The sequence below is a fragment of the Saccostrea cucullata genome, unplaced genomic scaffold (genome assembly GCF_032062105.1).
Source record: "Saccostrea cucullata isolate Sc308-1 unplaced genomic scaffold, CSIRO_AGI_Scuc_v1 ctg295, whole genome shotgun sequence".
NCBI classification, from domain to species: domain Eukaryota; kingdom Metazoa; phylum Mollusca; class Bivalvia; order Ostreida; family Ostreidae; genus Saccostrea; species Saccostrea cuccullata.
Window position 1 is genome coordinate 85,121 of NW_026937303.1, and position 24,907 is coordinate 110,027.

General features: G+C 35.2%; 3 protein-coding genes across 4 annotated transcripts; 2 read left to right on the top strand and 1 right to left on the bottom strand.

The window, feature by feature from the left end:
• Positions 1–738: 738 nt before the first annotated feature.
• Positions 739–15,490, bottom strand: LOC134247811 (probable ATP-dependent RNA helicase DDX46). Its single transcript, XM_062730202.1, has 20 exons — positions 15,398–15,490; positions 14,526–14,765; positions 14,226–14,343; positions 10,597–10,821; positions 10,295–10,339; positions 10,021–10,137; positions 9,709–9,774; positions 9,228–9,324; positions 8,653–8,773; positions 8,328–8,503; positions 7,955–8,155; positions 6,751–6,833; positions 6,421–6,585; positions 5,715–6,046; positions 5,234–5,396; positions 4,581–4,730; positions 3,361–3,618; positions 3,031–3,204; positions 2,188–2,379; positions 739–1,079 (listed from the first exon to the last, which is right to left on the bottom strand). The coding sequence occupies exons 1-20, from the start codon at positions 15,412–15,414 to the stop codon at positions 1,032–1,034; spliced, it is 2,988 nt and encodes a 995-aa protein (XP_062586186.1). The 5' UTR covers positions 15,415–15,490; the 3' UTR covers positions 739–1,031.
• On the top strand, positions 11,215–13,334 carry LOC134247815 (uncharacterized). Of its 2 annotated transcripts, none has more exons than XM_062730209.1 (2): positions 11,215–11,918; positions 12,997–13,334. In XM_062730209.1, exons 1-2 carry the CDS (start codon positions 11,813–11,815, stop codon positions 13,302–13,304), a joined length of 414 nt encoding a protein of 137 aa, XP_062586193.1. In that variant the 5' UTR covers positions 11,215–11,812; the 3' UTR covers positions 13,305–13,334. The 2 variants fall into 2 exon arrangements, with proteins under 2 accessions (XP_062586193.1, XP_062586192.1); XM_062730208.1 differs by lacking the exon at positions 11,215–11,918 and adding an exon at positions 12,284–12,640.
• Positions 15,491–15,504: 14 nt separating the features above from the next.
• LOC134247814 (H/ACA ribonucleoprotein complex subunit 1-like) lies at positions 15,505–22,504 on the top strand. The gene is made up of 7 exons (XM_062730207.1): positions 15,505–15,598; positions 19,186–19,306; positions 19,488–19,553; positions 19,856–20,004; positions 20,154–20,213; positions 20,299–20,425; positions 22,207–22,504. Exons 2-7 carry the CDS (start codon positions 19,201–19,203, stop codon positions 22,308–22,310), a joined length of 612 nt encoding a protein of 203 aa, XP_062586191.1. The 5' UTR covers positions 15,505–15,598; positions 19,186–19,200; the 3' UTR covers positions 22,311–22,504.
• Positions 22,505–24,907: the final 2,403 nt, after the last annotated feature.

Consider the following 24,907-nt stretch of genomic DNA (forward strand, 5'->3'; position numbering starts at 1 on the left):
AAAGCTCCTCACTAAACTACATGTAAGAACCTTGTAGTGCATCCCTAGATGCAAAATTTATAAAATTTGCTTTGATATGTGTTGGTCAGATCCAACATCCAAAGCAAGTCATGTGCATCTTTAGATGTATATTCCAAGTCAGTTTGGTCAACATAATATAGTTACTTGAAATGAGACCTGATCCAGTAACTTTAACTTCTTTAGCTGAAATTACAGCATCTGAAATCTTGACTGGTACAATGAAACATACTTAGAAACATTGTAACTACATACATCTCTGATAAATACATGTATAGGTCATAAAATGTCTTGAAAATAAGTGAGAACATTATCATGAGAACAGAGACATACACACACAGTGATACATTGTGCTATATTTTGAATTGGGAGATAATGTTCCAGCTAATGGACTCAACCAATTTGTATTTGTTTTAATTATTTTTGTTTAATTTAAGATTGATGTTTTGGGCAACATGGAAAGAAATTTTGACTTCTACTACCAAAGTGAATATAATCTAACTGATTTACAAAGTAAGCTGTCACTGATTACAAAAGTGGTCCCAAACAAAATGTTAAGGTCTAATTTACTTATTACCAAAATCAAATGATACAAGCTGCTTTATCTCTCATCAAGTTTGTAATCTAACTACCCTCAACCCTGTGCTCATTTGGGAGGACACTTCAGTAGATAAACTCTATCTATTTTCCACAATACTTAATAAATGTATCAGTAATAAATGACAATGTCAGTGTTTTATTACCCATCTACTTACTCAACCAAATTAACTGATTTCAGAAACAAAACTCATTATCATACATCAACATTGTTTAATATTTCCTTTCCTATCCATCACAAACATACATGTAAGAAAATTTCATTCATTATAAAAGATTATTTAGTATGAAACAGTAAAAAGCTTGTTTAGTATGCAACATAAAGTGCAAAATGAATCTTAAAAGAAAAATGTTTATCACTAGATGTGAATGAAGTCTTGACCCTAGTTCTCTTGATCCACCCCTCTGTTTTTCTCTTACAACACCTTGTATCTTCCTTTGTTGATGGGTTGGTAGGAATTTTGCTGCAATAAAAATGTAAAATTGATTACAGTATTAAAGAATTGATTTAAAAGTTTTACTCAACACAAATAAATATTGCATGTAGTTGAGTGTAAAATTGAAAATTTTCACCCCAAGAAAACCATTGTCAACCGAGGCACAGCTGAGGTTACAATGGTTTTCAAAGGGGTGAAAATTTTCAATGTTACACTCATCTACATGCAATATTTATTATATTATACTGAATGTTTTATAAAATTACATATAACAGTGAACCGTGCGTGCATAAATTCTGCACAGTCGCTATTTTTTGGAATATCATCTGTCGTCAAGCACTGTTTACTGTTGCTACGCTGGAGGGCATGGCTTCATTATTCAGCGGGTAAAGGTGTTTTTTAACAAATGTTTCTCGACCAATCAGATTCAACTAATTTACATGAAGGTATAATATAAATAGATATAGCTTGTAACATACAACAATATTATGACCTACATGTATAATTATAATTATAGAAAAAATATTGTAATGAGAAACATTTTTGTCATTCTACTTGGATTGCATATTGTGCTCTGAAGCTCTTGCTGCTATCTTAAAGAATAATTATATTAACTGAAAGCCTTACTTTTCACAGGTCACAGAATTAAATCTAACCATTCATCCTTGAAGACTCCAGTGATATATTAAGACTTGCTGATTGTACAAGCTGGTCAAATGATATACATGTATTAAGATTCCCCAGCTCTACTCAGTTCATTCTTGATAAATTCAGTGTATAATATAACTTACCACTCTGACACATACAAGCTAATCCTTGATGAGTTGAGCATTATATTAAGATTTACCAATCGTATAAGCTTGACCGTGATGAGATCAGTGATATATTAACTTACCAGTTGTATAAGCTTGACCGTGATGAGATCAGTGATACATTGACTTACCAGTCGTATAAGCTCGTCTTTGATGAGATCAGTGATATATTGACTTACCAGTCGTGTAAGCTAATCTTTGATGAGTAGAGTGATATATTGACTTACCAGTCGTATAAGTTCATCTTTGATGAGTCGAGTGATATATTGACTTACCAGTCATATAAGTTTGTCTTTGATGAGTCGAGTGATATATTGACTTACCAGTCGTATAAGTTCGTCCTTGATGAGTCGAGTGATCTCTTTCTTGGCTTTCTGTATGGCCATGTCACTGGTGGCTTCAATGGCCAGGTAGAGCTTCCTCTCCCCCTCCTTGGGCTCTTTATTCGGGGGGAAGTAGGTCCCTCTCACCGTGATTCCTGCCTCCGAGTACTCACAGATCTGAGCCAAGGCCTCCTATACAACAGAAATCAACAACCATTATTTCAACAATGAAACATGCATTACCATTAAGGCCATGCAAAGTTAATTCCTTGGTTTTCAGGTCTTTTTTCAAGAAATATGATGAGGAAGGAAGACTTTTTTTTTTACTTTTTTATTGCCCCCAAAACATGATAAAGCAGCTTTTTACATTGTACAAAACCTCAAAAAATGATCAGGGAGGTGATTTGTTGTTTTTATTTTATTGATTTAGCAATAAAAATGGTCAATGAGGCACCTTTGGAAGAAATGAGGGAGGGCCTGAGAACCAAGGAATGATTTTTTTATGGCCTAAAAAGAGAAATAACAAAGGTAAAACAGTATACCCCCTCTCATTCAGAGTTAGGGTATAAAGAAATAAAATATAGATATGCATATGAAAATATACATATTGGGGCATGAAGTTTACAATATGACGGAAGGACTCATTTCTAAAATGTAAACAATTTGCTGGCTATATGTCCAGCAGATGAAGACGTTTTAAAAATTCTATCATATTCCTGAGGATCTTTCATTTCAGAATGTGAGATGAAAACCAATAGTAACCAGTAGTCACTTAGGTTACTGAATCAAATTATAATGTACTTCGTACAAAAGATCCCTATCTTTGAGCAGATCTGTGTGTACCTTAGATGTGACCTTCCATCTGGCCGTTTGTGGGAAGTCGTTAATTTCCAGCTCTTCTTCGTAGCGTTTGAACGTCTCTGCGTTACTGTTTTCTCCGTCTTCATCCTCAGATGGAGGCCTATATCCCAACTTGGCATTTATCTTCTCTGCTGTTTGTTCTGCTATTGTCTTTGACTGTAAAATGATTTAAAGATGTTTGATGTCAATCATTGTACATAACAACTTTTGGATAAAGCAATTCTGAAGATATTAAGATGAATTTAAAATTGGAGAAAAAATAGAGATTGCATGACATACAGACATCAAATTAAATATAAATGCCAGACTTACTGCAACTTTTGGAGCAAAGCCTTCGTCAGATAAGATAAACTTAGCCGCCTGCTGAGTGATGTCCCTTGCGTCGGGGCCAATTTTCTTGGCCATGTTGATTTTGGCGGCCAGCTGCTTGGCTAGGGCCAGTTTTTGTTGGTTTGACTGTCCTGTGGGGAGAGCCCCAGCCCCTGTGGCGGGGTTAGAAATAACCTGGGGCTTGGCTATGTCGGTCACTCTCTTTACACTAGCAAACATATCCTCTATCTGTTGGTCAATCTAAAGGCACACAAACATTAATCTGTCAGTAATGTTTCAACCTCTTTTATTGTATTATCAAACATACTGTAAACCAACTTCATTATTCAATTCAAAATTTGTGATTTGACAATTTGAAATCAATTCACTGCAATTAATATCAGCGTTTTTTCCCTTATATAACTGGTACTGATAAACGGCACCATTCCCAATGCCAAAATACGTTAATTTTTTCCCAATTCTGTGACTAAATATTCCCAATTCAACTGTGATGCAACAGATTATGACGACATTGTATTTCTTGTTAAATGAAACATTGTACAAGTTGACCAATTGTTTCACTTCCACTTAAATAGAAAGTAGAGAAAGTCGTAATTTGGCGGGACTTGTGGTTTAGACAGCGTATTGTCATACATTTTGACAAATTAAAGCATGAAAATGTGAAAACATGGGACGTTGATATAAAAAACAAACAGTACTTGTTGCTTATTCTTTAAACAAGGAGTAATAGGTAATTAATTTGGAATAAACGCTAAATATGTGGGATTTGCATAAATGAGAGAAAATTCTCGTTTTTCTTCTATGTTATTTTTCTCAATTGAACCGGTACCGTACCCTTTCCCAATTGGTTGAAAGAAATCGCTAAATATTTGCAACTATGGAAATATTGTCTACAAATATAAAAAAAAATTAATGGTTGCCTACAATTAATATTTGAATAAAAGTAGGTTGCACAATCGTGGATATTTCTCGCATGCGAATTAAAGCAGGTTTACAGTATTCAATTTTAACAATTTTTATAACTTTAAAGAAAAAAAATCTGGTCCTTAAGAAGACCATAGCTTTAATGGTTTATATTTAGATAAGCTGAAAAGAAGATATTTATCTATACTTGAATGTGTTAAGCTTTAAATTTATAGAGTTAAAAAACTTGCTGTTTTTGTTAATTTTGTATTTAATGATTTATGTATGATCACACTTACATCTACACCAGAGTCCTCATCATCCGAGTCCTGAAGTCCGAGGGCAGCCTTCTGTAGTTTCTTCCTCTCATTAGCAAGCTGCGCCTCTGTCTCATCAAACTTAAATCCCTTCCCCAGGAAACCACTGGAACTCTTCACGGTCTTACCCTCCTGTGTTAACATTACATGTACAAAGATTAGTGAGAGGTATCTTGTTGTTATGTTTGATTTTACATTGCATGACATCATCAACAATCACTTTGAAAACTTCACATACATAAAGTTAGTTTTACTGAACGAAAAAAAAGAAATTCAGAATACTACTTTTACTACATTTTACATTGTGTATCTGATCCCAGTAGAACTTGGGGAACAAATGATGACAAGTACTCTAAATCAATTTTTGTTCGCAAGAACTTAATTTTTGCATAATTATGCCAGACAATGTGCTTTAAACAAATCCTCGCATATAACAGTATTCCATTATAGAGCAATAACCACAACTTGTGAAAATTTTGTCTCCCTAATAAAGGGACAGTTACTGTCTCACAAAAAAAAGGTGTCACGAAAGTTAAGAGGTAACAAACCTCCCTGTCACTTATGTGCCTAACTTACAGCCTTTTTATTTGATATACAGCCTTAATTAAGACTTACAGCCGTTATGTATAACTTACCGCCTTAGCTCTTTCCTTGTAGTCATTCCACAGTTTCTCCAGGTCAGAGTTCACAGTGGCTCCAGACAACTCTAGAGCCTTGATTATGTCCCCTGCATACCTCTCCTGCTCAGGAGTTATAAAAGTGAAGGCATAGCCCTTGTTTCCTGCTCTGCCTGTACGACTGAAATCAGAAATGTAATTTTAAAGAGCAATTCACACACCATAGTTTCTGGGTGAGGAACATGAGTACAAATGCATGTACATGTAATTGCATGTGTATCAGTATACACAATAAGTGTGAATCATAAAGGTACAACAGTTTGAATCTTTGATACATAATATTTCAAGTCAGTTAAACTGTTTGAAAGGAAATTTCAAAATGCAGGAAGCTATGCACTTCTTGATCATACATGTACATGAGTATATGTCACGAATAATAATTAAGCAAACAGTTCCAAAGTCTAGATAAAAGTTTGCTAGATGTGTATAACTGACATACCCACATCTGTGAACGTAGTCTTCGTAGTGATTAGGACAGTCGTAATTGACGACCAGAATCAGATGTTTAACGTCTAGTCCGCGGGCCGCTACAGAGGTGGCCACTAGAAGCTTGATGTTTCCATTTTTGAAATCCACGATTGTGCTGTCGCGGTCATACTGGTCTATCCCCCCGTGGAGGGACATACAAGGGTAGGAGTGGGTCATCAGCTCCTTCATCAGCTCGTCTGCATGCTCCTGTTTGTCCACAAAGACCAGCACACTGCCCCTCTCTTGGTAGATCCCCAGTAACTCTAACAGCTTCAGGAACTTCTTATCCTCGTCTATAACAATCTACAAAATAAAGCTTACATGACAGGATAAATACGTAATGTTGATATTTCAGAAGAAAATCAACCAGACATAGGTTCAAAACAATTTCTGGAAACATAAATCTTAAATTTTTATTTGTTTGATAAATTGCATTGAAACAGCTTCCTTTTTTGGTTTTGAGGGTATTTTTTTTTAACAATGAAAATATTAGTTACATTTATATGCAATGCAAGCTTAAGTTAAGATAAATGCATACATGTTCAACTTTGAGAATCATTTAGTGATTTACCTTAAATATTAACAAAGATATCTTTGGAAGCTTGGAACAGAAAATTCTGTTTTTCTATAAAGTTATATTTGGAGATGTTTTTAACTTCTAGTTTTGACTCACTCACCACATTCTGGTCGACATCTTTACAGACGACGCTGCGACCTCCGACCTGGACTTCGATTGGCTTCTGTAGAATCTTCCTGGCAAGAGCCTCCATCTGACGTGGGAATGTGGCAGAGAACATCACCGTCTGTCTGTCTGGCCGTATGCTGTCCACGATTTTTGTCACCTGTGTGTAGCACACAGAAAGATTCAATAAATCATTAAACATCACAGAGAGTAGATCAATGTTTAACACTCCTACACAAACTTTCAGGCTTTGCAGTAGTTTCTGTTAGAGAGCATAAAATTATTCTTTTTCTCAGAGTCACCACAATATATTTGTTTTACTAACCTGAGGTTCAAACCCCATGTCAAACATTCTGTCTGCCTCATCCAACACAACATATGTACACCTTCTTAAGTTGGTCACACGACCTGCAAAGAAACAAATATCAGACTGGGGGAATTAGTACAGTGTTTCTTCAAATAACATCTCTAAGGGAAAAAACCCATGTTTTCTTCTTATCTTGCGTAGGCTTTTCACTAATATAAATCTGATATTGTAAGTTTTAAATATGAATTGTAAAATATGATAATGTGGCTTTCTTTTTTTGTGCAGCTCATGACATAACTTGTTTGACACATATTGATATATCAGTAGTTAAAGCTGGACTTAAAAGTAAGGCATGCCCGAAGATTCTGGGATTCCTGTAATATTTTCAAAGATAAACAATGCATATTCATAATTTTAGTTTATAATAACTTAATGCCTTATGCACTGTCAAGAATATATCTTTTAAAAAATATGTCATCAAAATACTGTATAAACTGAAAATTTCAGCAATAAACATTAGGTGAGGAGTAAACCATGACTGATTTTACAGTAAACGTTTGCATGCATCATTGTGATATTTGAGTCCTCTTCTCCTGTATCTCACCATAGTAACAATGATCTCCATGGCAACTGATCCATTGTAGAGGTGAAGGTCATATGAGGTCTGAAATAAACTGTTACAAGAGTTGTCCTATCCTGGTCAAAAGAAACAAAGGTATTACACTGTATGTGTGGAATACTGGTCCCCACTTTCACCCAAAACAACCATTAGACGTACCCACTGGGCTCACAATCATCTATTTACATTTCTCATCTAGTATTTTGCTTTCCAGTAGTAGTTGTAAACACTAACTTCTAATAAACTGACATTATTTTTCAGAGCTAATTAAATATGCTGTATACCATGTAACATACATTTTCTGCTTATCATATTGTTGTGAAAATATGCCAAGACATTGCAATTTATTTTCAACTTATGTAGTCCTATTTTTGAGATCGCTCTATTGGTTTGATAAAATTCTTTAGGCTATTTATCAAAATGCATATTTAATGACAATTTCATGCATATTTAATTTTTTAAGACATAAGAATATTTACAAGAAAACATCGGACTATCTTGAAAGTAACCTGTAACATGGTACGCCCTATGTAATTACCATCCATATTCAAGATAAAACAAAAGTGTATAGAGGACTTATAAACGTATCATTACAACACTAACCGTTATTTGCTGATAACATGTCAATCATCCGTCCTGGGGTACACACGATGATCTCGCAGCCTCGCTTTAACTCAGCGATTTGCTCCGATATTCCCGTCCCCCCGTACACACACACTGCCTTCAGTCCCAGGGGTTTTGTGAACTTTTTGCACTCTGAGGTTATCTGCATGGCCAGCTCTCTTGTTGGAGTCATGATGATGGCTGAAATATTTTAACTTACTGTGTGATTTTTGTCTATATATACATATCAAAAACACCAGTCATGTGTGTTGAGACTATTTGTTTGAGATTATGCCTCTAATAAAAATTGTTCCCTTCAAAGAAATCTAACTTAGTCTTTATACGCTTCGCCAGTAGAGGTGATATTAGTTACCTATTGGTCCGTCGTTCTCGTCCAGGGGAGGTTGATCCAGGATGTGTCGGAACAGCGGCACCAGGAAGGCCAGGGTCTTCCCACTTCCTGTCTTGGCGATTCCAATCAGGTCTCTTCCTGACATGACAGCTGGGATTGCTTGGCACTGAATTGGGGTCGGCTTCTCAAAATTGTTTCTACAAAATATTACCATATCATAAAATAGGAAACTTTTATCATAGCCAAACTGTGTCCTGAATTGTAATCTATTTCTTCTTTTTTTCTTTCTTTTAAAGTCATTTAATCATCTAACTACAAAATTATTGGAGCTATGAATAGTACTGACTTTCTGAAGACCTCCATGATTTTCTTGCTACAGCCACACTGGGCCCAGGACTTGATGGGTTTGGGGCAGTTCTTCCCTCGCACCTTGATCCCCTCCAGTTCTGACCTGTAGGCGTCCACATCTGACATAAAAAAACAAAGTCTAGGTTAAACCTCCTCGTATGAGTAATACAGTGTGCAATGATAACAAATATTAAATACTTTGTTAATCAACTGTAAATTTACAACAATTAGCATCCTTTTCATTATTAGCTCACAAATCATGAATTCATGCACTTGGACCCATTTGGTCCTATATAGGTACTTGTTGCAATCATTTATTTACGTATATCTGGTATTTAAATACTGCGGTTTTATCAATATTCGTTGAGCACCAATTTTTGAGGAATTGTTATTGAGCAGATCCACAAATTCAAATGTTCATTGAGTTAATAAATATGATATTCATTTGTACAGGCAATGCTTTTGTCTACGAAATTACGTATCCTCAAAATCGTCTGTTTTACAAAATCCAGGAAAATTGCTGCCAACGAAAATTGATGAAACCACAGTAAGCGGCAGTAGAAAGTATCCTACCTTCAGCACTCATGTTGGCAATCTCTGGAACTTCTACATAAAAGTTCTTCCTGAACGCAGCGTAGTAAATCTTGTCATGATTAACCACAATGGCATCCTGCGAAAAAATACAAAATGATGATGTGTATGAACTCAATTCTGTTTTACATGCATCAAAGTCAAGTTTGAAGTAGATAACTTTTACTTTTCAAAGTGTAATGTTCATGTTTATTTTGTATATTTGTGTATGGTGCACATTTAATATTTAGTCAAACATATAAAAGAAATACCTGTAAATTTGTAGTAAAATGTGTCATGTGATATAAATCACTTATATATAAAATGAGAAAGCAATATACACATGTAGATTTTTTGTACATGTGTGTACATGAATTTTAGCCAGTATGTCCCCTTGTCATATTGTGCCATATTGAACAATATAACTAAAGCATCATCATCTTAAGGAACTACATATAAATCACTACTATAATAACTGTTGTACCTTTTTCTTCTTGTTCATGTTCGCAAACGTTGACTCAAGGTCCTCTTCCTCCTCTTCTGAAGAATACTACAAAGTAAACAAAATAAAGTAAACAAAATAAACAAAACAAAGTAAACAAAACAATGCAAACAAAACAGAGTAACAATATAAACATAACATTAATTTCTATTTTTCTAGTTTATTTCTTTTTGTAATTTTACTATAAAGCTGTTATCAAAACTTGATAAATTTACACTGTACACTGACTGGTCTCTTTATAGACTTCTGTCTAACAGCAGAACCTGTACAACGTGTCTTCATTCAGTTTCTTACCTCCATTAGATCTACATTATTCTCCATCAGTTCCCCTTTGTCTTTCTCGGGTTGGACCTTTTTCTTGGCCACTGCTGTGATGATGGTGACTTTTCCCGTACTTTGTACTCCGTCTCCCTAACAATAATTATAATTCATCCTTATAAACTTCACAAATTCACTGATATCTACTCAATTGTGACCGAAATTAATGATACTTAGTTAAGAAGAAATGATACTATAAAAGACTAATTCACTTTTTTTTCTAAACACGACATTCCGGTACATAACTTACATTTGGTTTTTCTTTTTCTTTGGGTTTAACTTCTGTCATGATGTCCTAAAAATATAAAGAAAACTACTTTATACGTTTTCTAAATCATAAGTTTTATTTTACACAGTTAAAATTCCATATTACTTTGGTTATTTTACCGATTTGCATATGCAAATTATCCATGGAATACAATACTAGTATTACACAGAGACGTGTATGTAACATGTCTTAAATACAAACCTGCATGTAATATACAAGTATTACATAGAGACCTGTATATTTTACACGTATGTGTCTGCAGGTAACACACATTATATACGTACCTGCATGTAAGCGTCCAGTGGGTCGACCTCGTCGCCATCCTCCATGTTTTTCTCCTCTACTTCCTCCTCGTCGTCATCATCTTCGTCCTCTAACGACCACTTCTTACTGACCGGGGCGATGTTGATCGGGATCAGTTCCTGCTTCTTTTTCCTCTCCGCCCGCCATTGCTCAATTCTCTCACGACGTTTCTGCATCTCCATCTCCAACCTTTTCTGCTCTTCTTCCTGAATATAATTACAATAATTCCTTTATATTGTTGGAATTTTTAATTGTGGATGATATAACATATACATGTACTAGTAAATCTAACAAAAATAAATTTGTTCTTTAAACTTAAAGAAAATTTTTGGGGTTAGAATTTTTTTTTCTTTTATTGATTTCTTTTTTTGACTGTATACCAACATGGGGATGTTAACAAATATATTGAATTGAATTAATTTTTTTTATTGTATTTGGTTGCAAAAAACAAGTAAATGAAAAGTTTGTTCTAATTGTTTTGCAATAGTTTACATAAACTACAAAAAATTTTAACATATATCCAGTTAAAAAAAAAAAAAAAATGTAAATTACATTAGTTTTTTAAAATTACATTATATTTGTTTTACATATTAAATATGTAAAATTATGTAATGGAGTTTATAAGCAGCCTTAAATTATTTTCTTGCTGTTTCTGTGATTATAAATAAATATTCTTTTTTCAATCTTTGTCTTTTTTATTAACTTGTATGTACAAGTTTACATGTAAAATCTGGTCAATCTTTCACTTACACAAACAAATTATGACATAAAACTGATATAGGTGTGTGTATATATCTTTATGACTGGTCACCTGTCACAATATACACAGGTTTAAATATTACAGGTGTACCAGGTGTGACAACAATCTCCGGGTAGCCACACCTGTCCCCTGTATACCTGGCTGTGCTCACTGAGCTGTGTCCACCTGTCAGCTGAATTTACAGTTAACTTCCCACCCCAATAAGCAATGTTGTGTCACCCCCCTGCTGTGACAATTCATCAGAGTGGGTATTTATAAGACTATACAGAGAATCAACCATCACTGCTATCTAAGTCTGAAAAGTATACAGGGATTAGACAGAGAAAGTTAATCCACCTATAAAAATACTTGAGATTCTAAGTTAATAGACTAAAAGGCTAGCCTCTCTACTAGGTATTATTGTTTTTTTAATGTAAGATAGAGAGGTAAATTTTAAGATGATGACAAAGATTCAGCAGAAGAAACTCTTACTGGCCAGTTCTGATGTTTTAACTGATTTCCTCAAGAACTACAGCAAAGCTGGACAACAAATTCATTGCCTTGGTAAGTCAACCCTATAGTAGTTCATTTCTCTCACACAATTTTCAGTTTATTGTTTCACTATAGATATGAAAGAAATGATTCTATGTAGCATTTATATACTGGGTATCTATTAATTAATCCTGTTTTAGTTTAAAGTAACTTTTATAATTGTATTTAGTTATTTTGTAGTTATTTAACTATTCTGTGTAATAAAATGTGTACCTATTATATTTTAGAATTACTTTGTTTTAAATTTCTTTATAAATTTTGAAATTCAAAATTAAAACTTAATAAAAAAAACAAACATATTATTTCAATTGTACCTAGAAAGAATGTCAATTTAACATCAATGTATAAAACCCAGTGAATAAGGAGTTACTGCAAAATTATAGCTCATTAGTATCATTTAAGACAAACAACCTAATTCTCTGACAATTACAAAGGACTGCAGAGATCCTAATTAATTAATTTCTTTCTAAGTTATTACAAAGGTACTCAAAATGCACTTTCATATGCTCAAACACCTAATAATAAGGAGATTAAATTTCAATAATGATGAGAGGTTTATAGTATATCACTAAGACTCAATTCCCCTGGCTTCATTCTTTATCATTGCCCAAAAGACTTAACACATCTAGTCATGACAGAAACTTTTGTACAACCCTCTACCGCAAGGGAAATAACTTTGATCCAGCACCTGCTGTCATTACATGACAAGGCTGTCCTAGAAATAATCCAAATCAGTAAGTCTCGGGAGTCTTTTGTTTAAGTTTATCTAGCATTTTCAAAATCTTGGGTACACAGAATGAAAAACTATAGTTACTTCATAACAGGGGTCCACACAACTTTTATACCTTGTACAAGAAACTAAGCTGACATTACAAATACAAGTATCACCTCTGTGATGCCAGGCATACTTTTGAAGATTGTGTAAAAACACTGGTTTTTTTAATTCCTTAATCCTTATCTTGATAAACTAAGGAATTAAACAGCATGTTGTGAAAGGGACAGATAATCATAAAATGTAGTGGGAATCTTATGGTATTTGTAATTTTTGTTCACTGGACAAATGAATTAATGACATGACAATCCTTTGTAGATGAGTACACTTCCCAGCTGACAAAACAAGCCATTGCCGCCATGAGGACAGGAAACAAGGGGAAAGCACTCCAGCTGCTGAAGCGACGGTGTGTGGCTGACGGCATCAAACACATGTACCGCCAGTATCGACAACTCAAGTGGTCTCAAGCTCAGAAACTCGCACTCAGTGTGGCAAGTACCATCAACCCCGACATCACCCTCCCTCAACGTCCCCATGACAACCAGGAGGGGGTGGAGGAGATCCAGGTGGAAAAGTTCGCACAGACAATGATGGTGGCTCAGTGTAACTTCAGTAGGAACAGTTGAACAATGATAGCCCAGTGTAACGGTTAAATATCAACAACAATGATCTGAAGTAACTTCAGTCAGAACTGTTAAATATCAACAGTGAGTATGGCTCAGGATAAACACTAACTTAAACAGTCAAATATCAAAGAGAAAGTGGCAAGGTCCTGTCACAACAAGGAAAATGGATCTTCAATCAGAGATTATCAACATCTAACAGGATGCCCCGGTACCATAGTGAACAAAGTCAAAGCAGTTAAACTCTACATCATGATAGAAAAGTGAGGAATCCAGAATCCTACTGGACTTTTCTTAAAATCTGCTCTATTTAAAAAAAAATAATTAACTGTCATTGACATTGGAATGTTTATTCTAGTCTTCATACCTATTTTTAATGCTTTGGTTAAACAAATTTGTGTACACTGTTCTTTACAGATGCAGTGCTAAAAATTGTAAATAGTGTCTAGAGACTGCTTAAATGTGTGCTGAATGTTTTTTGTAGTGCTTGAATAAAACTTGAAAGATATTACTGATTTTCTTGAATTTCCAACTTCAAAGTAATTCATAAGATGAGTTCTGAAGTCAGTGTTTGAAAATACACAATATTACATGAATTTGGAATTATAGACCATAATATAATTTATTGTATACTTGAATAGATAAATGGATGATTACTGGTAATAAGGGCAGAAGGTTTTCACTTAAATCACTTATAACTTTGAAACCCTTTGATGATGAAAGAAAAAACTAAATTTATTTAATATTTAATGAAAAAAATTGACATAAAGTGGAGAAGAAAATTTTGGAAATACATATCGCTGTAAGGTCAATATTAACTGGGCACATCCATATTAATGAATACTTTGAGTTATAAGTTCATTAGTCCTCACCTTTAAGGTGGCCAGTCTTTGACATTGGTCCCCCTTATGATAGGTTACCTACCTTATCCAACGGTTCATCCTTCACGCTGATCTCTCCTTCTCGATGAGTCAATTTTCTTGCGGCCTCAGGAGATGTACTGCGCTTCTTCTTATCTGGGGTTTTGGATCTTGACTTTCTACTACATTGATAGAAAATATAACTATAAAATCCACTATCAATGGAAATCATTTCAATTTTATGGTCCTTTTTTTTCTATAGGAGTCATTAAATGATATAACAAACCTTTTTTAAAAAAAATTCTGGAAAATTCAAAAGTAAGCATAAAAAGAAATTGAAAACCTAGTTTGAAAAGTTCCTTACTTTCTGTCTCTAGATCTCGACCTCTTTGACCTACGTCTATCCCTGGATCGTGACCGCCTTCTATCCCTTGATCTTGACCTCCTTCTTTCGCGAGATCGAGATCTTTTCCGCTCGCGAGATCTGGATCTTCGGGATCTTTCTCTCGATCTTGATCTTCTAGGTCGACTCCTCGATCGGCTGCGTCTCTTTCTCTCCCGTTCACGAGAAATGCTTCGTGACCGAGATCTTCGTCTGTATGATCTAATGATGAGAAATGATTTGGACAAATTAATCAATAGAATAACAGTATTTTGATCTGACATCCAGCTGCCAACAATCTAAACCTAATTCAAATAATTTTTTCCAACAAAAAAATGTTATTGGCCATTTTTAAATTTGAGTGTGATGTTATAAATAACACCCTTGAAATATCTCTTTTACATATAAATAAAGACAGCTATTTACTTCTGAAAATATTTAATGCAAGAAGAAATTATTAAACAAGGTTGTACTGTTTTATCTATGGTCTTATTGCGTCCATCACTTTAATCTTCTCATATTACTGTTCATGTTGTTAGATCTAGTCTACTTGTTTAAATCATAAATGTGTTGGACTGAGGTAAGGGGAGATACTGGGTTTCGAAATTTTGCATCCATAATTTAATTTATTTATACTAAGCTTTAACAGAGACTAAACTAGGTGGCTTTTTGTTCAACTTCAAGATCAAAGCACTACGTAATCGTAGGGGCAACGATCTCGAACGCGCCCAGGGTAACTCAGTGTGGCCAAAACAAAGGCCTATGTTGTTTCACCCATATTATTGGATGCGTCGTTTGACAGTTATTTAAGATAGGATTCCTAAGGAGAGAATATCGATGTTTTTATCACAAACCTTCCTTCTCTCGGCATCTTCTCTATTAGAGTTTCGATAGGCCAAGTACACGCCGAATAAAGCTTTCAACCTCAGGTTGAATCTCTATCAAATAAAACGCACAGAGGATTCGATTTTATTTACAAATCAGAACCGGAAGTACCATGTGGTAAACATTGAATGAGAAGTGAACTAAGATTAAGAAAGAAACTGAAGATAAAGGTAATATTTCAGAAGTTAGTTTTTATTTGTCAACTACTTCAAATAAAGACGCTTATTTAAACTTGCAGATGGTACAAATGGTATGTCAAAAATTGTTATGTCCATCAAATTTCGAAGGGGGGGGGGGGGGAGTTTGTACCATTTAATATTATGTTTAAGAGAAAAACCAGTTCTAAATTCCAATTATGTATACTTCATAATCTTCTTAGCTTTAAACGTTCAGCATTATTTCTTTACCAAATTGTTTACACTGATTACAAAGCGAAAATCTTCCTAGAACAGTTCATTTTATTAACTATACTAGTGTAATGTTTTTGTTTTACATGAAAATATGTTATTGTTATAAATAAAACAGAGATAAGAATTTTGTTTATCTGATAAGCCCTAATCATGGTACCTGATTAGTGCCCTAATCTTGGAGCCTAATTAGTGTCCTAATTATGGTGCTTATCAGATGCCCTAAATGTATCAAGTGTCTTGACACCTAACAATGGTGCAGAGGCCCTAATACTTGGAGCCGATTGCCCTAATAGATGCCCTAATGATGGAGCCGATTGCCCTAACAGGGTGCCCTAACGATGGAGCCTAACGCCCTAACAGGTGCCCTAACGATGGAGCCTAACGCCCTAACTAGGTGCCCTAAATCACGTTAGGTGTCAGACAAGGTATATAAGGAGAGAGAGTTAGTGAGTTGATATACATAGCTTGGATTTGATTTGTAAAACTACTCTTGGATATTATTAATACACTTGTTGAAACAAACTTTGTCGTTGTTCTGATGTTAGATCTATAAAGATCTAAAGTTCCTATCTTCTACACGGGATCCACAATATTTTGTGACGTGGGTATCAACAAAACACCCATAGAGAGAAAAACGTTACAATTGGTGGCAGCGGTGGGATCCATAGAAATTATTCTACGTGTAACACAGGAACGAGACAACACAAAGTTTGAAATGGAGACACCCATCGTAAGGAGGAGAATTACGCCTAGAAAGGTAGGACAGTACTTCGCCAGTCCAGCTCCTCTTAATGACTCTGGGATAGAGGTCAATGCAGGGTGTAGAACAAGTTTGCAGCCCACAAGTCGAGTAATGCCAGACAGTCCTAACTTTCAGGAGTTCGGGCAAAACTCGCAGGGTCTTTCTGTTCACAACGAGTACAATCCAAGGCCAAGCTTAAAGAGAATCCTATTTATTTGGATACTCTTTGCTTTGATGGGATGCTCCCTGATGATGATGACCTGGACCTATTTTCCAGAGAATGAGATCGTGCAAGAATCTCGAGAAAATGCAGTAATTTCTCTAATATCGATAACAAGTATGATATTGCTCGTTACGGTAATCAGAGTATTATGGAAGTATGGATCAGGTCTGCTGAATGCCAGTAAGGAAAGGGAAAATTCTTTGATATCCCATGATACACCCTATACTGGTGGTAGTGCACCTAACGCCCCTACAGATACCTATCAGGAATCTAAAGTTTCTGGGCAATCTGGATGCACTACTCCTTATTTGGGTAATCAGTCTCCTCAGCGACTTGGGTACAATTTTGAATTTCCTACTACTGACGGGACACCTACAAACAGTCCTATGACACCAAATGCTGGTCAACGAACCAACGAATATCCAGTAAGGAGGACCTTCTCAGGGGCCAATGATGATGTTTGGGATGAGTTTTTACACTATTTTGAAAACATCTCAGAATTAAACTCATGGGGACCCGAGAAATCTCGCAGAGTTTTGCTTAGCACCTTGCGAAGACAAGCTGAGAGCTATGCATATGGAATGCCCCTTACTGTGCAGAAAGACTATGAGCAACTTAAGGATAAGATGAACCAAAGATTCGGGCATTCTGCAATGAAAGAAAGGTATATTGCAGACGCCAAATTGAGAAGAAGACTACCGGGTGAGTCCCTGCGAGATTTAGGACAGGCCATCGAAGATTTGTACCGAAGGGCCTATCCAGGAAATCCACATTTAGTTGAAGAAAATGCTATACAAGCCTTCTTAGATAAGTGTGGACAATCTGAGGATTTTCGACTCGCAGTGAAACGGACCAGACCCAGGACACTCCAAGAAGCAGTTCTTAATGCGATGCAAGAAGAATGCTTACGAATTGGGAAAAAGAATTGATAAAGGAGACCAAACCAGGCTATAGACCTGTGTATGAGGTTGAAGATGGGGAATGGAATAATGAAATAGCAGCTGCGGATACTGCCAAACCTCCAAGCGCGGGTGACGGATTCAACAGTATCTATAAAAACATGAGAACCCCAAGTACTTGTACCAGTACAGGACCAGGGAGGAGGGGACGCCCTTACAACCCATGGTACCAGAGAGAAGGAGGAAGATTTCAACCAAGTGACAGTTCTCGAGACCTGAATTGTGTTGAAAAGAGAACTGTAAGGAATTATATTAATTCAGATGACTGATGCCGCAGGTCAGGTATCAGTCAACTTTATACGGCCTAAAACCTAGGGAAGAAAAGCCTAAATCAAGAAAAGGGGAAGAGAAAATGTTGAGAATAAGGCCGGGGAAATCCAAAGACTAATGTGAAGCTACCAGTGTGATGAACATTTGATTTAATCCAGTGACATTTTTATTTGATATAATTTTGTTGTTTTACTTTTTTGTCTTTATTGATTTTGTTTGGCTTTTGTGTATAAGGCATTTTTTTTTATTTGCGTAATGTGATTTTAGGTATAATTCATGTTCATGTTTTAATTGTTGATGACAGTGGAAGTCATGTCTCAAAAGGAGGGACCAATGTAATGTTTTTGTTTTACATGAAAATATGTTATTGTTATAAATAAAACAGAGATAAGAATTTTGTTTATCTGATAAGCCCTAATCATGGTACCTGATTAGTGCCCTAATCTTGGAGCCTAATTAGTGTCCTAATTATGGTGCTTATCAGATGCCCTAAATGTATCAAGTGTCTTGACACCTAACAATGGTGCAGAGGCCCTAATACTTGGAGCCGATTGCCCTAATAGATGCCCTAATGATGGAGCCGATTGCCCTAACAGGGTGCCCTAACGATGGAGCCTAACGCCCTAACAGGTGCCCTAACGATGGAGCCTAACGCCCTAACTAGGTGCCCTAAATCACGTTAGGTGTCAGACAAGGTATATAAGGAGAGAGAGTTAGTGAGTTGATATACATAGCTTGGATTTGATTTGTAAAACTACTCTTGGATATTATTAATACACTCGTTGAAACAAACTCTGGTGTTGTTCTTATGTTAGATCTATAAAGATCTAGAGTTCCTGACTTTATACACGGGATCCACAATATTTTGTGACGCGGGTAAAAACCAACACCCCATAGAGAGAAAAACGTTACACTAGTAACATTAACAGAGGTGCTTGGTTTCAAGATGTTCAGTATTTTGTGTATAATTTGTTAGTTGCCTGCTGGTGCAACCGCATGGTTCTGTAATGTTCATTTGCACCTCTCTGTCCATCTGACCCCATTTGCTCTTCTACACTTTTTTTAATGTTTGCATATGTTGCAGGTATCAATCAAGCTGATTTTTGATATGTGACTTGGTGTATTGAAATACTAATTTATTAAGTATTTTTAGTTTTAAGTGAGAAGAATGTCCAGAGGAGGATTCAGGAGTAACTATGGAGGGGGCGGGAGAGGGGGAGGTGGCGGCTTTAGAGGAGGAGGAGGAAGAGGGGGAGGATTCCGCGGGGGTGGAGGTCAGTAGACTCTTAACACATCAGTTACATATTTATACACCGAGCTAACAGTTTATCTTGATTACTACTACAGAGAGCTTTAATTCTGGAACAAAGGTATTATTTTTTAGTATCCTGAATTATGTTTATAAATTTGGTCAGTCCTATGGGATTGTTGATAAAAAATTGGACATATTTGTAGGAGGCAGAGGTGGGAGAGGAGGATATGGAAACAAATTTGACCAAGGCCCTCCAGAAACAGTGAAAGGTAAAACAGTAACTATGGTAACAACAGAGAGTATAGCTTATAAAAATGAATTTCTTTAAACTTTAATCTTTTCTTAATTTTAGTTAATTTTTAAAATCTGTTCATAGCTGCCAAAATAAAAAAAACTTAATCATTCACAACATAGAAAATGTTTACATTCTGATATTCTGTTAATTTCCATCTCTGTAAAAGAGAAGAGAAAGAAGACATTCAGATTACATGTAGTTTTCTCCAGTTTTAATCTGACATGACACAACCATGATGTATACACACAATACTGATATATGAGAGCTGTATTTTAGAGCTGGGGGAGTATGTCCACCCGTGTGAAGACGACCTGGTCTGTGTCAGCACTATAGAGGACGTTCCACATTTCAATGCTCCTATCTTTCTAGAAAACAAACAACAAATTGGAAAAGTGGATGAAATCTTTGGTTCCATTAGAAATTTTGTATCCTTGATTAATTCAGTTTTTTCTTGTATGAATTTGAGTTTATTGTTTTGGATTTAGTGATGTCTGTTTCTTATAAGGTATGAAGAAAAATATGTTTGTTTAGAGCATTTTTCTTTTTTCTGCCTCTTTCCTTGACCTTGTCGCAGTATTTCTCTGTAAAATTATCAGAAAATATGAAAGCAAAATCTTTTTCCAAAAGCACAAAGGTAAGTACTCCTATTACACAAACTCTAAGGTAAATGGATGATGCAGTAAGTGTATTTTATATAATTGGTTTGTTTTTATTTACAGTTATTTATAGATCCGTACAAGCTGTTACCACTCCAGAGATTCCTGCCAAAGCCCCCGGGGTCAGGAGGGGGGCGGGGTAGAGGGGGAGGGAGAGGTGGAGGACGCGGTGGGGGCAGAGGACGAGGAGGTAAGGATACATGTATATTTAGATTGATTATGACCTTTGAGTGGGACATGACCTTGACCTGAGGTTGTCTTTAATCCACCTCTGTATCTTTTGCAATGTAACATTTGTTTGAATGATGATGTCACATGACTTAATTTATATTAAATGAAAAAAGCTACAAATTATTTTAGATAACACGAACAATGCTATACATGTATATACGAGGGTTGTCCCAAAAAGTCGTAGACAGGGAACATAGTTTATTTTCTCTTTGCTAAATCAAATTTCTTTTTTTTTCCTAGCAAAGAGTAACATTCTATAATCATATATTTTAAGTTTCATGACGATACCACATTTAATAAGAAAATAATGAAAAAATAAAGAAACCATGTAAGTGTACATCGGCGCACGAAAGCAAGCGTAATTTACGTCTCTCATAACGTCATGGTCCCTTTTTCTGCAACATGAGGCTATTAACATCCAAATGAATATTTTTATAGTGAAAAACCACTCTTGACTAAGGTTATAATTTAAATTAACTACTGTCCGTTTTCTTAAATAGATTCAAATTTTAGTCAAAATCAAATTAGTTGAAAGATCACCGTACATTTTAGACAGCAGAGAATACACCTTGTTTGACGACGTTCATGACCCAGAACGTTCCCCGCAAATGTCTGCGTTAAACAATCAGAACCTCTACTTTACATGCAATATTAAACTATTTTTTTCGATATAGAGGAAAAACTATCTTTGAATCTCATACTATTAAAAACAACTTTTCTATTAAAATATAGTGTCCTATATAGTAGTCCTTTCTGTACTCTTTCACTGTCTCTGATGAATATAAAACATACCAAACACAATTTATTACATTTCCGTGCGCCGGGCACGCGTTCGACGACGTCAGTTTCATCAATCTCAATTCGAACAACACTTTGAAAATCATGCCACCAGTCGTCTGTTTCTAATGCTATTTATATGAAATTTTGACATATTATTTAGATTTTGATTCTGGTTTCAGTGATTAAAATTTTAGTTCAATCTTTTACATAGTACCAAAGAAATAAAAACAAATGTAAAAGTTATATGCATAAATTATTCCAAATTTTGGTCGTGCGCTGACAGACCATATCGGTCTTCATATAAATCGTCCCAATATAATTAATATGAAAGGTATATATAATTAATATGAAAGGTATATATTTAAGAATTCACAATTTTAAAGAACATTGAATGTTTTATGTCTGTGCAAAATTTGGTTAGTATTGGTTGCGTGTTAAAAAAGTTATTACCATTGTCTACGACTTTTTGGGACAACCCTCGTATATGATAAAATAATTTGAAGTATTAAGCAAATTTTTTCTGATTTCTCCCAAGAGTTCACTGCCACTTATGAATACGTAAAAAAACTTTTTTTTGTAATATACCCCATAGGATAGAGGCTAGTGTTGGTTTTATTATGCAACCTCTTTGAAAAAAAATGTCTTTAATATGTAATTTTACTTATTATCGAGGGGTACATAATAAATTTTTTCATGATAACAGAACTGGTAAATTGATCCAAGGTTCTGTATCACATCTCATTCTATATGGATCATTAGATTATCTTCACAGTATTTATCAAGTTTCATCTGATAATCTGTGTCTAACAACTCAGCATATCATGGCTCTTTGTGTCATGTGTCTATCATGATAATAGGAAGATATTTGTATGCATACTTAGCCTTAGATTTTAGAATTTTTTTTTGTTATAATATATATACAAATGCAAGATTAACTTGTTTTGAAATCTTCTCTTATAGGTGGCCGAGGCGGCGGCGGTGGTTTCCGGGGTCGCGGTGGAGGTGGAGGGTTCAGAGGTCGTGGGGGAGGGGGCAGGGGTCGAGGGGGATTTAGGGGGAGGTAACCTCAGCTGTGGACTTCCAGGAAATGTACATCAAGATTTATATGAAGACCTCATTAATCATGTCATAGAGACAGTTTTCTCAAATGGTCTGATGTGTTCATTTGTTAAAATACATGTACATGATGATTTTCATGTAACTGTTTCTTTTATATTTTCTGAAACATGTTTTATAATAAATAGTGATACATACCCTCTGTAATGTTTTATGATTTGTCAGTTTGTATTAGAGATCATATGTAGATACACACCAGCCATGATGAGTGATTTGTAGGTTGTCCTTGTGACCTCAAAATCTACGGAGTTACGCAGCACAGTTAAGGTTACAGTAAGGAGGCGGGGCCTAATTTGTACGGGAAATGTTTACTATGACGTCACGCATAATATCAGGTCTTCAAAATACCACAAAATGAAATTATTTGCTATTTCAAACAGCTGGATAGCTGTATACTACATACAAACTTACTACTAATTGCATTTTTGTCTTTTATTAAATACCACACAACAGTATATAAACGATGCATCGATCGCAATGCACTTGTCAATGTGACGTCATCACGCAAAAATGACGCAGTTTGTACACAGTGAGAGGCTGATCAAGTCACATTTTTTACAATGAAAAATGTCTTTTGTTCTCAAATAAAATATTATTTGCGGTAAAATAAAAAGCCATTAATTTGGATGCGATGTATATTTTAGTATTTTATTCATGAACTGTACGTGCATTTATCAGATAAGTGATACTGTCGTGTGTTTGTATGCAGATTCATTGAAAAAGTAATGGAAGGGCCCTGATAAATCGCTTTATTGCAAGGGCATACCCTCAATGTATCTTGTCAAAATTTTACACATAAACTCAAGAAGCATTAAAATATTTGAAAAGTGCTGCGAACCTCTTGAAATCTTGCAAATAAATCAATTATAGCTATATTTAATGTAGTTGACCAGCAAAATATTAAACCTGCCGTTCAACAAATTAAATTTTACCAATTAAAAAAGGGAATCTATATAGGTTCGCAGCACTTTTCACAAACTACATAAAGTGTTGAAAAGGATTATAAAATAAACTAAGATTTTTAGCTTGGTTATGCCCTTGCAATATTGAAATTTATAAATGACCTCTAAACTGCAAGTATAATTGCCAAAGTCATGTGACGTCGACATCAAATGACAAGTCTAAATAAAAAATCTAAATGTCCCCAACATGTATATTTTAACCAAATTACATTTTTTTGATATCAGTGAATTCGTAAAAAGATTCGCCCATCCTAATAAAGTATGTATTTTTTATCTTAAAAAATCGCCGATATTTCCATTTGTAACCTTAACTGTGCTGCGTATCCATTTCACAAGAAGAACCAGAGGACCAAGACTGAAGTCTGTCAAACCAAGGTTTCTCAGTCATTTGACCTGTTAAATCAGTAGGGTCATATGCTCGAATGGGGAAGTAAGGTATGTAGGAAGTATTGTCTTCATCATGTCCAATTTGACACTTACGTTTGACCTTGTGACCTCCTAATCAATATACAATTAATTACCCCTTTTGAGGTCAACATGGTGAAATAAGGACCCGAGACCTGGCCCACGAGGTGACCTGACCTGACCGAGGCCGCATAGCGGTCGAGGTCAGGGCAGGTCATTGAGGGTCCTTATTTCACCATGTTGAACTCAAAAAGGGTAATAATTGTTTTATTATACCGATGTATATTGAAAAGTCTATTTTTTCTTTGATCAGGATCAGGATTCGCTACACTCTGTATAGTGAAGTTGTTTACATTGACATCTGCAAGTCGTGTAAGTTTTTGCATCATGATTTTACTGATTAAAACAATATTTGGTTGATATACATTGTTATAACTAGTGATTACTTTTCCTCTGCACAGTCAAAATCTAACACAGAATTTAACTCTTTACAGACCCGCTTCTACATTCCATTGAACTGAATTGTAACGATATTTTGAAATGAGTAAACCGTTTAAGTTAACGATAAAATTTTACCGTATTCTGTATGGTAATGCAAAACAGACCATGCACAATTTTAAAAACATGTTTTTCTCGAATAATTATTATTTTATGCATTAACTTCACTCAGAAAGGATTTTTTTTTTTATTATTTTGCGGTCATTAATTATAATGACCGGGTCATTATATCCCACATGCAATGATTCCTAGGTCATTATTGCTGTAAACACTACCATTTGGAGTCATTGTTGTGTTTTAAAGTTTTCTTGCCAGCCAATCAAATTCGAGTATTACCAATAGAGGTATAATAGTAGGTGTTATTTACTCCTTGAAAAGGAAATCTGTGTGTTAAGGCAATTAGATCCAAAGATATTAAGCAGACACTTTCTTCCTAAGCATTTTGACATTCAATCGTATGACCTCAAAATCAATAGAGCCTCTCTTGATTTTGGGGTCATACGATTGAAGGTCAAAATGATTAGAGGTCATATATTCATTAGTGGCAACCAGTGAACCAGTAAGTCTGATGCCATTCAAAAAAGTTGTGAACATAATATTGATTATACAGTTGCTCTACCAACTGAGCTATCTTGCCATTCTGATTGACCTGTCTAACTTTAACATTTTTTCATTGCTTA

Coding starts and splice junctions, on each gene's coding strand:
- LOC134247814 (XM_062730207.1), top strand. CDS start 19,201: ATGTCCAGAGGAGGATTCAGGAGTAACTATGGAGGGGGCGGGAGAGGG. Junction 19,307..19,487: donor AGGATTCCGCGGGGGTGGAG/GTCAGTAGACTC, acceptor ACATATTTGTAG/GAGGCAGAGGTGGGAGAGGA. Junction 20,214..20,298: donor CTTTTTCCAAAAGCACAAAG/GTAAGTACTCCT, acceptor TTTTATTTACAG/TTATTTATAGATCCGTACAA.
- LOC134247811 (XM_062730202.1), bottom strand. Junction 6,834..7,954: donor CATGTTATCAGCAAATAACG/GTTAGTGTTGTA, acceptor GTTTCTTTGCAG/GTCGTGTGACCAACTTAAGA. Junction 2,380..3,030: donor GATGGAAGGTCACATCTAAG/GTACACACAGAT, acceptor TCTGTTGTATAG/GAGGCCTTGGCTCAGATCTG.
- LOC134247815 (XM_062730209.1), top strand. CDS start 11,813: ATGATGACAAAGATTCAGCAGAAGAAACTCTTACTGGCCAGTTCTGAT. Junction 11,919..12,996: donor ACAACAAATTCATTGCCTTG/GTAAGTCAACCC, acceptor AATCCTTTGTAG/ATGAGTACACTTCCCAGCTG.